The following is a 15567-nucleotide window of genomic DNA, read 5'->3' on the forward strand; positions in this document are numbered from 1 at the left end:
CTCAAGAAAGGATATATAAAGATGCCTTTTCGCAAGATGACACGGTTCATCTTTTCCTCAAATAGCCATATCAGTCTGCAACTCTACTTCTGCCCATCACCTCATTGTACGATACTTGGCCACCTATAAGAAGGTACAACCGACTCAAAGACTTTTTAATCAATACTATATAATATAACTCATTGGTACTAGCCGGTGACCCGAGAACACGCCTTTTCGACTGCTGTACAGATATGTCATCCAACATGAACAGCTCAACGACCTTTGACCGCAACGACACCGTTGAGACGTATACATCTACAGTCAACTCACCGGACCCGAATCTATCACCATCACCCAACAGGACTGTAGTTGATCTGGATGAAAACCTGAACTCGAAAGCTGCAGGCGATAAGCTCGAAAAGAAGTTGGAGGATGAGTTGACCGCTGAGCAAAAAGCCGAACAAGAATTGAGGAGGCATAGATCCACGACAGTCAACGGTGCTGAGATCAAACTGAGTCAGAAGAGGAAATGGTTCTTATTATTGGTATTCTCAGTTGCACAGGTAGGTCTCTTTGATTACAAATGTAATTCGTTGCACGGCGATACTGACTATCATCGTATTTTAGTATCTCGATATCGCCTCATATTCCGGTTTATTCGTATTTACTGATGCTGTACTCAACGATCTGGACATCTTATATGAGTCGTCATCCTGGATCATTGTAAGTTATCTTGCTCCAATATCCGAAGTCCGCAGTGTATCTCATGCTCACCATATTTTCACCTGCTAGACCGCTTACTCAGTCACGTTCGCCGCGTTCTTACTATTCTGGGGACGAGTATCCGATTTGTACTCTGCCAAACCAGTATTCGCCTATGGATTCCTGTTGCTTGGTCTCATCAATCTGATTATCAGCTTCATGACCAACAAGTATGCCTACTTTGTATTTAGAGCTATCAGTGGTATTGCCGGAGCTGCAACTGTAAGCTCACTTTTCAGCTATGCAATTGTACACCAGCTGATCAATAGGGTTTCATTTATAGATCCCGTCCGCATTCAGACTCATATTGGCAATCTTCGAACCATCTGAATTACATGTCGCCCTTACCCTCTTCGGCCTGAGTGGTGCTATTGCCAATGTCACCGGTTTGGTCTTAGCAGGTTTCTTCGGCTTCATCACTGCTGGTGGTCAGAATTCAGCTTGGAGATGGTTCTTCAGAGTGAGTTCCGGGCCCATCTACCTAATTCTTCTCTCCTCGCATAATGAATGTTACGGACATGCTGACCTATCTGCCATTTTATTCAGATGATCGCGATTGTTTGTGTCCCCTTTGCCTTTGCCGCCATCACACTGGTACCCAAGACCAGAGGCGATCGATGCGACGAATGTACACAACATGAGAAATTCAAGCGACTGGATCTTGTCGGAGCTTTCACCATGCTGGTCGCTATCATTCTGATCATCCTCGGATTGACTCTCGGTGCCTCCTACGGTTGGAAGACCGCTAAATTCTTGGTACCATTCCTACTTTCTTGGCCAATCTTCGTCGCCTTCTTCATATGGGAAGCAAGGTTGCCCGAAGGTTACGCGTTGATCCCTCCAAGTTTCTGGAAGATCCCAAATATGACGCTGTTGATTGTCTTCGCTCTCGGTATCTACCCTTGGTGGGCCGTAAGTCAAACTCCCCCTTCTGTGTCCATAGGACCTGACATGATACTGATCGATTCATTTTGCTGTCTATAGGTCAACCAATTACCACTCGTCGAGAGATTCTTAGTTGTCAACCACGAAACACCCATCATAGCTGCTGTTCGAATGCTTCCTCAAGGTCTAGCCGCATTGGCAGTAGCTATGGTCATCCCTCCTCTACTTCAGAAATTGGGTTCCGGTAAATGGCCAATAGCCGTAGGGATGTTACTTGGTTCGGTATCATACATATTGATGATCTTCTCCGATGGTGTCATTGAGAACAACGGTTATTGGAGATGGTACTTCCCAGCTTTCATCCTTGGAAGTGGAGCTGCTATGGCTAGTTTCTTAGGTACAAAGTGAGTCAACAGTTTTAACCATCCTTCACCCACATTTGGTCTATCATGCTAATGTGATATTGGGATTGCAGTATCACCGTGATGACCTCGGTACCACCCGCCATGTCCGGTGTGGCAGGAGCGATGCTTCAAGTATCTCTTCAAGTTGGAGCTGTCTTAGGACTTTCAGTTCAAGCGGGCTTGTTAACGCTCAACGAAGGTTCTTTCGTCAATTACGCCAATGTTCAGGCATCATTCTGGTTCCAATTCGGCTGGTCCGTCTTCAACATGTTGATCATTGTCTTCTTCTTCAGACCTGGTAAAGCCGCTGAGGGTAGTCAACAGGCGGCGAAGATCAAAGGTGAAAAAGGTCCTGAATCGACTGCTGTCATTGTATGATCGGTCAAAAACAGGCTGATTCGATGGAGAATACATAAAATAGATGACAAGGAAAGGTTTAGTTTGATTTAGTTTGTGCAGAATCACCAACAAATAATAATGACCACTCATTACTCGTAATTTTACTATTTAGATATAATCAATGTTTACAGATCATCATGTATCAAGATCATTTGCGAATTCTGAGTATAGAACCGACCAGCACGTTGGATACTGCATTTGCAAGATCTACACGCCTTGGCGGGTGAGGAGGTGGATGATGCCCTCTTTATCACATCAGAGATTGCTGCTTTTTGTAGCACCAGTAAAATGGCCGATCGGTTATATGGATCCGGCGTAGCACCCAGCTGGCATCAGGTAAAAGTATGGACAGTATACAGAATGTACAAAATGATGGGGGCTGAGATTCGATACGAGCGCAACACCTGAGCTGGGCAATTTTCGCAATGTGGCACTCAGGTCACTCCACTACTGTATTCCTAGAGAAGGACAGGTAGGACATTTGGAAATCTTCACGGGTATTGTCATTACGAGAACATACTGCTGTGCAGCAATCCTGGCAATTTTTATATTTCGAAGCAACGGGCTACCGTGGATGATGACATCGCTTATCTAACTTTTTGAAACCTGACGTTGAAACGGTTTGTCAGGCTTCCCATTTTCTGAAGAAGACCGTGAGCACTTCCAAGAGTCCAGACTGCGCCTCTCGCGAAGATCATCGTCATGATTACAGGAATGACGAATCTCGGTGCTTCCTCGTCCTATCGTCTTGGACCACTCCTAAATTACCTCGGAAGCGAGAAGCCCTGCACTAACAGGGTTCGGCGAAACACCAACTGCCGCGTGACACCGCGATGTATATGATCTGCTGGGAGTAGAAAAAGGCTTCGAGTCCAGACTTCTGACTCAGTGTTTCAGCTCGCGGAAGACCTTCATGTGTATGTACCGTCAAACAGTTACACTGTGAATGTGTAAAGCCTAGGCGCAATGGCAGTGTCGTCATTTGTGGAAGGCAGGATATAGCTTCTTGTCCACGGAAAAGTGTTTCAAGGGTTGAGCGAACGAAGGAGCGCTGTATAGGTCTTCGTTCAAAGACTTGAAAGTCACACAGCAGCATATTTCTAGATATTCTTGCCATGTTCTGCAAAAGGTATAAAACCAGATGCTGCAACCATAACAGTCAAAACTTCTCAACCAAGGATCACACCTTTTCTCGGTAGCATAGCCTTTCAATATATTCCAACTTAATTTAGCGACCAACTACCATGTCGGACACAAAGGCTGCAATGGGTGACACCGCTTCTGAATTCCTGCTCAACGATACCACTGTATATGCCGAGGGCAATGACACCTCAGCATGGGGACTACCTCAAGTGGTGTCTTTAGCATTTCTCACGAGGCCGACGAAACTCAAACAAGTCTATTCCAACTTGCCCCTGGGTCCATACGAGATCATTCCAGCTGAGTTCGAACGAGCAATGAGAAGCTCGTTTGGTAACACTGGGACTACAGACCGGGCCAGCTCACGTATGGTGAACACTGTGGTCCTACCTGAACTGTTCGTATGTGGGCAGAAGCCCAAGAGAGGGCAAGAATCTCGAGTTCTTTCGAAAGTCTTTTCCTCGAAGGCAGGCGAGGACGTCGACCAATTTCTCAACAGATCAGACCAAAACACCCTTACTAGTCTCAGAGACGACTACAGTAAGAGGGTCGTGGCAAGTCTGAAAAACATGCAGCTTCTGAAAGACAATGCGGAGTGTTTGCACGTCAGCGCCACTTCGAAGGAGGAATACGAAAACTACAAGCCTACTTTAACTTTGAAATACGATCAACCATATATGAGCCTCGAAGAGCTCTATGCTCAAGAGCATGAGCAGTGGGCAGGGTGGACAGTTGGTGAAGGCGAGATCTATACCGAAGACAAGGATGGCACTACCAGATGGTATATTCCGTCCCTTGTGCCTCCACCAGCCGCCCTTGACACCAACGTGACTACCATGCCATCAGAAGATGGTGATACCGGAATCACAGAGCACGTTGAATCAGAAGCTTATAGACAACGACGCCAGGGGTGTCCCCAAATTGCACGAAGTCATGAAGGATGTTCAGCAGACTTAATATGGAGAGGACTTTGCTAGTTTGCGATGAATGGCACCGGGGTGAAGCCACTGACTGTTTGATCGAGTGTCCCCAGTTGTGTAGAGTATCTACCTTGCGCAGTTTCATGCAATGATAGAGACCGAAATTGTCGCTCTTTTGCGGCTGACTTTGGGAGACAGGCTTAGTTTGACAGCTTCCTACTTCAGCGATATCGTGCGGCTGGTGTTAAGCTATCTCTGACTCAGATTCAATGCATCACTAGCGCAAATCCAGGCCGGCCAAGCTGACCAAGGAGTTAGGTCAGTCCTTTGATCGAGTATAGGCTCAGTCAATGACCGCTGAGACGAGATCATCTCACCCCTGCCTTCCTCATAGACTTGCGTCTTGTCATATTTACAACACTGGTCCGACGGTCGGACCTGACTTGGCAAGCTCTGTTGTATTTTAGCGAAGCTGCTTGTCGAGGGAAGGTCTCGCTTTGAAAGCCCTTCGGGAAGCCAAAAGAGAGCCTCCACGGGAGGCACAAACGGCTAAAACCACTGTGACATTAAGGGATTATGAAATTCTGAGGTATCAGGCTTTCCCCTTAATGCCAAACGATCTCAATAGGAGGCCTGGGTGAGCAAATTCAGCTGAACACAGGAAGCATGCTTTTCTTCAGTCCCACGGCATTGCCAAAGCACAATGAGTGTTACTTCCTTTCTCCCAATGACACCACAGTATGGCACAACAAGATAGTCGAAGCGTCGTGTCCTTTGTAGGATGCTTGCAGTTATCCTTCTTTTATTCAGAGATTCGTATGAGAAAGAGGAGAAGATATGGTATAAAAAGGCCCTCAATCTCGAGACATGTATCTGCTGACCATATTCGCAAGCATTCACTGGACAGGCCGACGATGAATCATCAAACCATATCTCACCCTCCAATATGTCTGATTCCTTCTACCATACCATTGACACCGCAAGTTCATTTTGGGACGCCGTCAATCGATCGACCGAGTCGTTGTGCACAGTCGCCACCGAGTATTCCTTGAGTGACAATCGTATTACCACTTCGAAAGATAATCTAAACTCTGCTCTAGTGTCAGGCACCTCTACAAAAAGCGGAGAAGGAGAACGATCTGAAGTTTTGAGAGACAAAACGGAGGATAGGGTCAAGTGTTTCTTGGCTACTTTTACTTATCTAGCAGGCCCAGCTAGTCTGGAAAAGGTTCCCGAAACGCATTCACGGGCAGGGAGCTATTATATCAAGCTTCCGACGAGACCATTCACTGCCACTAAAAAGACCGTCGGTGCTGAGCCCCAAGAACGGGAAGAGTTGGACTCATTCTACAGAGTATTTCGAGAGAGGCTTTCCGAGGACGATCATCACCTTTACAATGATCCAGATTGGCAAAAGGTGAAAGAGCTTGATTTTTCCTTGATTCCTGGCGAGTCTTTGGTGTCGCTAATGACCCGAAGCGCTCGTTGGGCGATCAGTGATCACCGTCATCGTATGAAGTTATGGGTAGAAACTCAGATCACCAAGAAATTTGGAGATCGTAAGCCAAATTTTGATCATAAACAATATACCGATAGGGAGAGTTTTGTAAACTGCCTATGGCCAGACAGACTTGACGATGAAGAATCTATAAAGCCTATGGAGCTTGACGAGATCGCGCAGAAGCATCAAGAAGAATGGGGTTGTATGGCTATAGGTGATAAGCCACCTTTCAAAATTTACAATGGAGCTGGTGAGAATTGCATCGTCATACCCGAGATCAAACCGACCACTCACTCGCCCGTTCAAGCTGTTACCTCGGTCGAATAGGTGGTGTGTCTTAGTGAAGAGTCGAATAATGTTGATGGAGGTTCGAATAGCCTGGTAGGTCTTGGGAGCACTGAAGACGTGGCAGATACTGTAAGAGTGAAGAATGGGACAAATAGAGGTGACGGGATGAGATGATTGACTTCGACTTCCCATCACAGAAATTCTGCAGGAGGTTCATGTTTTCCCAGTTTCTATCCTTGAAATGCATATAGATAAAGTGTACCACGGAAGCTAGGCCAAATATGCCATTCTGCTGGTATACTTACCGTATGATCTACAGTTCTATCATCCCCTTTTGTTGCCACTGCGTGAAATTGAAAAGGAATTCCTGTTAAGAACGCGGCACACAACAAGGTCAGACGGAAACGAGCGAGGTGACGCAGACCTCGTTAGCATTACGAAGGGTGTTTCTTTCTCACTTTCAAGGGAATGGCCCTTACGATGAACAGCTTGTCTATGAGCTCTGACGACAGGATCGCCTGACTGCCGGTGACGCCTTCTATTATTCTGTTAACGGTCCGGGTGTAGAAGGCTAAATCTCAGAGACTCCGTGTCGAGGATGATCTTTCCCCTCTGTGGGGTCCCCCTGGTGTTGTCTTGAAGCATGGAGCCATGTGATCAATCATGACGATCGCCTGGTATAAATCCAACTGTGAAAAAGGATGATCCAATCTACTTATACGACATCAATCGATCAAATAGTCTCGGATTGCAGTCCTGACTGTGTTATGGCTAGATTCACTGCTCCCCACAATGATTACCTTGTCTTCGCCAGTCCATTCAGCATTTTTCTCAATGGATTCACAGAATCTTTCAGTACCGTCGCCACCGAAGATACACAGGATAGTGATGTTAAGCGACCCGTCATTGATTATTCTATGTTGGAATACGATGATACTCATAAGTTCATCCATTTGAGGAACGTTCGGATAGAGGGTCTTGAAGAGACGGATCCTTCGGTGTTGACAAGCATATTCACCATGGTATGCAACCTCATCTGGTAGTCATCGTTTCTGACGATTGCATTTTCGTCTTTCCATCTGTCGCGTCGGTCTATCACACCACATATCATCACAGTATGGAGGGTGACCCAGTATCGCAAAGAGATGAGCTAGAATTGATCCGCAGAACCCGAGGACAGAAAAGGCGCCAAGCTGAGAGTGGCAGTCCTCTCCTCGTCTTGTCCCCCTACTAACCAGGTAACACATCTGTCCTACACTGTGAATTTCGTGTCCGATACAGCTCCCTGAGCGTTACACACCTTTCATGGGGCTCACGGACGCAAGTGTGATGCTGTTGTCGCTACATCGCTTGTGGGGCAGTGTAACAGACCTAAGGATGTTATCTAACATATCCGCAAACCTATATCCAACTGGGTCTAAACAGACAACAATGGCCCAAAAGGGAGCGTCAAGTTTGGCCGAGAACTGCAGTCATCGTCCGCTCTTTCGCTTCATTCTGTGAAAGAAACTGAGAGAGTGAGACTATTGTAGGCCTTCTGCTAACATCAGCGTCCACGAGCCTACCGTTGATACTTCACACCGCCATCGATTGTGACATCCTGCTTGTGCAAATCTCCGCTCGAGACACTAGTGACTGATACGTGTAAAGCATCGTCTTCCCTTTCATACCAAGTAAGAAGAGCTGCATTTACTTCTTCGAAGTTGCTTCTTGAAGGCCAATCGGATTGAATTGCTGGGTAGATTGTGCTGTACAGGAGGGCTATATATATAGGCCTCATTCTTATCTCGACCTTCCCATTTCCCATACTGATGCAACAAATCACATCCCTTTAAACGATATCTTTCCTGTCAGGACTACCGATTTGAGGATCGAATCATCCACATACAAAACATTACAGCATAATGACCAACACCGATTTATTAGAATTCAACATTCCCAGACCGCTCAGTCTCATACCTTCTTCCGCGACGGCCAAAACGACCGATCGTAGTCACAAACCACGGTCGAAAGCCACGAACTGGTCCATGGTCTCAGGTTCTTCGCAAGGCACGGCTCCTCGAAAGTCCACAAAGGGAACTTCAGGAGCTACGAAATGTACTTTAGCATGTTATCAATATTCCTATGGGCCTCTAGACGTGGATGAGATTCCTCAAGAGCATACGGAAGCTGGAAAATCAGTCATATTGCCAACGGCGAAATGGCAATTCTCATTTCATCCAGTTTATTACCAGGCGACTAACGAGGAATCCCAGGATCTATCGAGATTCTGGGAGGTTCTGATGAAACCTAGATTAGCGGAGAGTCGGTGGGCACCCCATATGGAACCAGAATGGCGAGAGCTACCTGAACAACGATTCGACTTGATCGAGGACCAAACGCTTTTTTCTGATCTATTGACTCGAAGAGCTCAATGGATTGACAATGAAAATAGAACAAGGATGGATCATTGGATGACAAAATTAATAGAGAAAAACTCTCCTAATGGAAAGCCGAATTTGGAATTTAAACAATTTGACTCAAGGCAAGAATACGAAAAGTATATCGCCCCCACTACGGTCAGCTGGTCAGGTGAATCTCTGACGCTTGACGATATTGACAAGCTCCATAAGGACCAGTGGAGAGGCACTACAATCGGTGAGCCGAGACCATTTGCGTTGGTCAATAACATCGGTAGGAGCACTATCTGCGTTCCATCTATCGTTCACGACACCTGATAGTGCAGAAGCAAGCAAAGTACCAGGATACTTTGGTATCTACCATTCCTTCAGCTTAACACTGATTCACAGAGATAGTCTTCGTAGTTTGTACCATGAAAAACCTGATCTAACTGAAATCCTTTCTTGCTCAACTATGATATGCATATTCGTTTACCTCGCTAGGATCCAACTGATTGACCTCAAGTCAAGTGCTGCCATTCTGGCTATAATTCGGACAGCTCTTCATGTTATCTGCCACAATGATAGCTCGTAAAACCACGATAGAATGTGGCAGATCAGCGGCCAAGTCACCTTGATGCAGATCGACGAGCAAAGGTCGAAGTATAGAACGGGAACCAGGCTTTTAGTAAATTTCAATGACGTTCTAGCTGATACAAGTGCGAACATAGACTAAACTTCAGGATACGGTCTCCATAGTATAGCGTATCAAGCGGAAGAATCGCATCACCACACAGTGATGATGCCTTGAATCCATGACATTGTGATTGATCGGAACCTAATCGCTGCAATGACTAATCCAGATCGATCATCCCTTCTTCTTCATCTTCTTCTTCATGTTGACCATGTATTCCTTTCGGGCCAGGATCGACGCTGATCACCTCTTTCAATCTTTTCGCTTTTCTTTCCTCTTCCAGCTTTTTCGATATTCTCTCTAATCTACATCCCGGATCTTCACCCCTCAATGCGGCAATAGCGTCAAGCTACCAGATTGACAAACAACGTTAAATCCCAGCTCTATGCAAATCCCACCATCCAATCTTGGGAATCTGTTACTCACCCTTCTCTGAATATCCTCACCATCTCTACCTACTCCAGATCTAGAAGTAGGATCAAACCCAATTTTCTTGATCGCCTCAGCCCCAAAGGGTCTTTTCCGCTCAATCTCTTCTCCACCATTATCCTCTTTCCCTACTTTCTTCTGCTTCTTCTTCTTACTCTCTTTATCTTTATCAAGAACGGCCAAATACTTCGCACCGGTACTTCCACCTCTTCCTTCTCTATCTAATAAACCCTGTAAAGCCTTTTCAGCCATCTTCTCCTCAAGGTGTCTCTTCCGCTTTTCAGATTTACTTCTACTACCCAACTTCTCACTCAGATACTCTTCTCCGAATCCCTTTAAACCCCCACGGGATACTGATCCAGTATTGATCACTCCTCCACCTACTACGTAGGTAGCTCCCCCACCGCCATTCTCGATTCCTCTAGGTGCCGCTTGACGTCCTGCTGCAGGTAATAAACCTTGTTTCCGCTTGGGGTCGTATCCCAGCTTACCTCCAGGACCGTTGGAGGTGCCCGCCGGACGAGATGTGAGGGCAAATGACGATGTACTATATCCAATATATCATCAGGTCTAGAAAATAAATAATGAACATGAGCGCAGATTAACTCACCTAGCTGTAAATTCCGCTCGTGAGGATTTACCACGTTGGATCGCAGCGTGTATATGATATTCACAGACTTGGTTTTGACGTCTATAATGATAGCTTTCATCAGCTATGGACTGTATGTGAACAAACTCTCACAATCAACGCTAGTTAGCATTTTACCTACAGATCTACCCATGTTTTACACCTATTTCCATCCTTCTGCATAGCATTACATTTGCCTAGATCTTTCGCTTGACCGATCAGGATGATCGAGTCTGCCGAAGAGGGGTTTAGACCTAATGGGAATTCAAGTGGATGAGGACCATTGCTACCGCCCTAAACCATCATTGACCCCGACGTATCAGCATTCTATCCTTCTGAAGCGTCGATCAGGTTAAGTTGACAGGATTGGTAGATGGCTTGACTTACCCTCAAATTTCTCCATACTCTAGGATTCAAAATCGCAATGACATTGCCTTCCGTAAGGTTACACCATTTCTCATACGCTCCGCCCGATCCACCTCTATAAGTGATTCTTGCCTCTTCATCTTGGTCATTATCCTCTCTTACAACCGCATCAGCCTCAAACAAAAGTAATTGTAATAACGCATCACCGGAAGTTTCACCCTTTGTGCCTCTTGGCGGTAGAGCACATAGAGTGAGATTTATATATTTTCTAGGTACTCTTTTCCTCTCTTTGGCCGTTTGCTGTTTCTTCTTCTTCCAATATTGCTGTCTTGAATTTTCGCCCTGCTTCTCAGCTGAATTATCAATCTTGAGTGCTTCAGCTAAAGAAGTTGAATCATGTTCCTTGTCTTCTTCATCTTCATCACTATCATCCGGAGCATTTTTCGTCCCGCTTATTTTGACTTCACCTCTTTGAGCTACGACAGCGATGATTATCCAATCTCCATCTACTGGGATATCGTATGTCGCTCCATCTTTCGATAGTCTAATTACTGAGTATATCTGAGAGGGAGTAAGGAAGTATCGGCCGGATAGATGGTCTTGGAGATGAGAATGGGAAAGAACACGTTTACTAGAAATGGCAAACGACATGAGCACGAGAAAAATATTATAGGACAGTTTCATGTATCACTCGACTGGTAGCGCCAATCAGAGCATGAAGGTGCTACAGGGAGAATTCCTGAACTCACGATAATCGTACACCCGAATTGGGCTCTACAAACCTCCATTCCTCCTCACCTTCAGGATCCAACCCGAACTCCTTTGGACCTAGCGCAAGGTTCTCTATCAACGTCAGACTATCTTCGTCCCTCCGTATATGCTTGACATCTTCATCTATATCGTCATGCTCAATCTCCAATTCTGGTGATTCCTCCTTAGCCTTTCCCTTTCCTTTTACAACACCGGCTGATATCGATGTAGATGAGGAAGGTCTGATATTGCTTTTACGCTGTTCAAATCCATTTGACCTAGTCGCTGTTGGAAACGAAGGTCTAGGGGATGATGATATACCTTTACGCAATGCAGCAAGGGATGAACCCATCCTCGAGGGTCCGGCTTTGGGTAGGGAGGGTAAGATCTGAGGAGCAGCTTTGGGTTTAGGTTTTTGTTCAAAATTGAAATTCGGTTGAGAGGGTTTAGAAGGTAATGGCGTCGAGTTATTCTTTACTGCATCTGATAGGTATCACACAGACCATCAGAATGGAAACGTAGGAGGTAGATGCGGTTGAATGATTAACTCACCTCGTATAGAAGCTTTGGTAGGTGTGGACCCAACCAACACTTTAGCCTGTTCTTTCTCCTTCAATCGACGGGATGCCTCTGCCTTGGCTACTTTATCATCTTTGAGCTTCTGCAATGCAGCTATCTGAGCATCGAGATCGGAAGTGTCTACTTCCATCTTGCCAATATTGTCGGAGTCTCGAGATGTAATCCAGAAAGAGCATTTGTCAATGGACCGATTCATCGAGTGGTCATCTGTTCAACTTGAACTTTTGACTTTTATCGACGCGTCTAGGCAAGGCACAGATCATCTGTCATCGCAACAAAAGTGATGACGTAATGATATCCCTTACACCAAACCGGACAAGGTGAACATGTCTAGGACATCTCACACCCTCCGTCTCACATCTCGCGGTTTCAACGATATCAACAAGAAAGCCAATCATCTGGAAGGAGCACAAAGCTACAATGCCATCGTCAATGTTCACCTCCACCACCGCACCAGTACTAGTCCCACCCATAAATTTCTCCCTCGTCGCACCAGGTATATATCGATCAGGCCATCCCAATCGGAAAAACCTCACTTTCCTATCCAAGCTCAACCTAAGGGGTATAGTCTACTTGGAGAACGAAGATGAACCCTATCGACAGGATTCACTAGATTTTGTCAATAGCTCTCACCTCAACCTATATCGATTTGATCTAAGTAAAGAATCGACATTGTTTACTCCAGAGGGTAAACAGAAACTGGAAAGTTTGTTGGTAAAACTGTTAGATAGACGGAACCACCCTTTGTTGGTACATGACGATACGGGTAAAGGGACTGCTACGTTGATTTGTGCTTTGATAAGAAGGTTTCAAAATTGGAGTTTGACGGGTGCGTTCGCCGAGGGAGATATGTTTGCTGGACCTGCGGGTGGGGCGGAGGGGGTTGGATTGGGTGAAGCTGGTATGGAAGTGAGTGTAACACATCCTTAAGATGGGTCATGGGTGACGGGGCATGGATCAAAGTCGCATTTCAACGGTGATTTTAGCTAACATCTGATTATGACCTTTGTGGCCTACAGTTCATAGCATCATTCGATCCGAAGAAAGTCAATTATGACAGAAACCATAAACCCGATTGGGTGGATTGAGGAACCCCCTGCTCGAAAGAACGCTCAAGCTCAAGCGCCCATTCGTCATATCGATTTTGCCTATCATGCTTGATTCTAGTCTCCTACAGGATATACCTCGTTATCAAGCCTTACATTAACCGGTGCTTTCGCCTTGGACTTTCGACATATGGTAAAACGCAGATCAACAACAAAGGATGTACCGATTAACTCAACCCCTGATGACGACGGTGTAGTAACCGGATATCAATCTCACCACAGTAGACTCTCATTGCCACTAGGACGGTGTATGATCTGCGATGAATCTTCATCACATCCATGAAAACCAAATGTCTCTTCTCATTATATCCTATCGACATACCTAATGACGCAGGTCGTCTCTCGAAATCATGATCAATCAACGATATACCTACTCTACTTCGGCTCCCTTGACGGCTCCTCCAACGGCCAATACCTCGCTTTCTCGAACCCAACGACCAAACTTACGAATGATCACTTCCCTCCCCGAGAAACACAATCTCCTTTGACCGAACCTCCTTCCTCGAGTATACGACCCTAGCAGCCTCAACTCTAGTCTCTCTGCAGTAACCGCTCCTTTACCTCTTCCCTCGCAGAACCCATATTTGCAACCAGTACCAATGACCCGTACATATGGCGATTCTGATACTGTGCATGATACATCACAAATCAGAAAAATGAGGAATATGAGGAATAGAGAAGTGTATGTGTACGAGGAGGATCGTAGAGGATCGCTCTTGAACATGGAAGGGGATTCGTCAGGATTCGTTGGTGAAAGCTACGGTCGTCTTATAGGCGATCAAAGTAGAAAACGTTCTCTTCCATCTACGATCAACAAGAGTCCAGTCATTCACTCGCGACTAGATGCAATACCACCAAATCGAGCGTTGGGACATAAGAGGAAATTAAGCGATAAATTCAAGAACTTGATCGGTAAAGCCCGTCGCAAGGAGCACTCAATGTTGGACCTGGACGGAGACATGAGTGAACATGAAAATGGAAAACCTATGGAGACTGAGAACGTCAACCACAGTACTGTCCATTACTGTCATCCTCCTACAATCCACGTTCCATCTCAGTCTCGTCCATCATCCTACCTGGAAGCAGCTTATCAACCACCCGTAGTCATTAATTATCCCACTTCCGGACCTAGGGTCGATTCGATCCCCATGCATTCAGATCACAGCGAAGTAATAGCCGCACAGAAACAAGAGGAACAGGAGTCACATGATGAAATGGACAAGAATTCCTTTAGTGAAGATGATAAAGAAGAAAGTGAAGATAGTTGGGGTTGCGTGTGATCTATTAGCTTTATTCTCTATCATTCAATTTGATCGTGTTTCCTTCACGTTTCCTTCTTTCTCTCAATGGTTCCACGGATCCAGTGGAATAGTATTGTATCATACGATGTGTATCAGACATTCAGAGGAATCAATGTATTTTTATAGTTGTATCAATAGATTGTAAAATATGTATTTTAGTGTCCATGTGCCATGTGCCATGTCAATGTCGATATAGCTCCATTAGACTGGTCATATGGGGGAACTGAGAGTATCATCTTTCTGACGAGAACATGACTGAAACCTAATGTATCAGTAAAAGCAGCCAAATTGCAATCATATTCATTCCAAAGCGAAGGACTTTACGAGTGAGCACATGACATGATCATTTGATCACATGAGAGGTCACTAATGTTCTAGTGAGACTCACGTGAGACGCATTGGACAGTTGAGCATCGACTGAACATGCACAGATGGCTATGGTCCATGGTTCATGAATCAAAAGCTAAAAGCTGTCTTACAACGCCACATCACACCTCATACCGTAAAATTCGGTCTTGAGAGATCCGCATGCTCAGGCACGAGCATCGTACCTATGCGCAGCAGTCAGAGTTACTCTCCGTTCAGGGATTAACCACCGTACAAGTGATCTACAATTGATTGGGAATTGTGGGGGGATAACCTTGAACCTCTTTGACCAGGACAATACCAGCCTATAAGTTAGGGGAACCGAGTACAAGTACGAATACTAAAAAGTACGGTAAACGGGATACGGATTATGAAAGACCGGTTAACTGCAATCATGTACCTTGGGAAGAATGGACGTACGAAGTGTCTGTGATTGGGATTATCCAGCCTTTTGTTGAGTGAGACCCCACGGTCATGATCAAAGGAGGAGGTAGATGGGATGATGCACGGTGTTATTCATGTCTTATTGTCTGACATTGACAAATGACTGCGGGGCTGGACCAGAGAACATACAATTGGGTTATCTAGTATCTAGTATCTAATCATACTTCTACCCGGTAACCGAACAAAGTAAAAGTAAATATATAAAGACAATTCATCATTCAACCTTTCAACCTTTTCTTCTTTCT

At 45.4% G+C, this 15567-nt stretch overlaps 7 protein-coding genes across 7 annotated transcripts; 6 read left to right on the plus strand and 1 right to left on the minus strand.

Moving 5' to 3' along the window:
• Positions 1-245: 245 nt before the first annotated feature.
• L199_006984 (uncharacterized protein) lies at positions 246-2411 on the plus strand (the record flags this gene model as incomplete). Its single annotated transcript, XM_064892681.1, has 7 exons — positions 246-545; positions 610-705; positions 775-966; positions 1028-1204; positions 1291-1656; positions 1729-2033; positions 2105-2411. 7 exons carry the CDS (start codon positions 246-248, stop codon positions 2409-2411), a joined length of 1743 nt encoding a protein of 580 aa, XP_064748753.1.
• A 1265-nt stretch (positions 2412-3676) lies between these two features.
• L199_006985 (uncharacterized protein) lies at positions 3677-4549 on the plus strand (the record flags this gene model as incomplete). Its single annotated transcript, XM_064892682.1, has 1 exon — positions 3677-4549. The coding sequence occupies one exon, from the start codon at positions 3677-3679 to the stop codon at positions 4547-4549; it is 873 nt and encodes a 290-aa protein (XP_064748754.1).
• An 889-nt stretch (positions 4550-5438) lies between these two features.
• Positions 5439-6320, plus strand: L199_006986 (uncharacterized protein; the record flags this gene model as incomplete). Its single annotated transcript, XM_064892683.1, has 1 exon — positions 5439-6320. One exon carries the CDS (start codon positions 5439-5441, stop codon positions 6318-6320), a length of 882 nt encoding a protein of 293 aa, XP_064748755.1.
• Positions 6321-8185: 1865 nt separating this feature from the next.
• On the plus strand, positions 8186-8998 carry L199_006987 (uncharacterized protein; the record flags this gene model as incomplete). The annotated part of the gene is made up of 1 exon (XM_064892684.1): positions 8186-8998. One exon carries the CDS (start codon positions 8186-8188, stop codon positions 8996-8998), a length of 813 nt encoding a protein of 270 aa, XP_064748756.1.
• A 515-nt stretch (positions 8999-9513) lies between these two features.
• On the minus strand, positions 9514-12235 carry L199_006988 (uncharacterized protein; the record flags this gene model as incomplete). The annotated part of the gene is made up of 7 exons (XM_064892685.1): positions 9514-9702; positions 9780-10329; positions 10393-10473; positions 10553-10704; positions 10798-11407; positions 11526-12009; positions 12079-12235. The coding sequence occupies 7 exons, from the start codon at positions 12233-12235 to the stop codon at positions 9514-9516; spliced, it is 2223 nt and encodes a 740-aa protein (XP_064748757.1).
• A 290-nt stretch (positions 12236-12525) lies between these two features.
• On the plus strand, positions 12526-13193 carry L199_006989 (uncharacterized protein; the record flags this gene model as incomplete). Its single annotated transcript, XM_064892686.1, has 2 exons — positions 12526-13014; positions 13125-13193. 2 exons carry the CDS (start codon positions 12526-12528, stop codon positions 13191-13193), a joined length of 558 nt encoding a protein of 185 aa, XP_064748758.1.
• A 674-nt stretch (positions 13194-13867) lies between these two features.
• On the plus strand, positions 13868-14491 carry L199_006990 (uncharacterized protein; the record flags this gene model as incomplete). Its single annotated transcript, XM_064892687.1, has 1 exon — positions 13868-14491. One exon carries the CDS (start codon positions 13868-13870, stop codon positions 14489-14491), a length of 624 nt encoding a protein of 207 aa, XP_064748759.1.
• Between the last annotated feature and the right edge of the window lie 1076 nt (positions 14492-15567).

This window comes from Kwoniella botswanensis, chromosome 2 (genome assembly GCF_036426115.1).
Source record: "Kwoniella botswanensis chromosome 2, complete sequence".
NCBI classification, from domain to species: domain Eukaryota; kingdom Fungi; phylum Basidiomycota; class Tremellomycetes; order Tremellales; family Cryptococcaceae; genus Kwoniella; species Kwoniella botswanensis.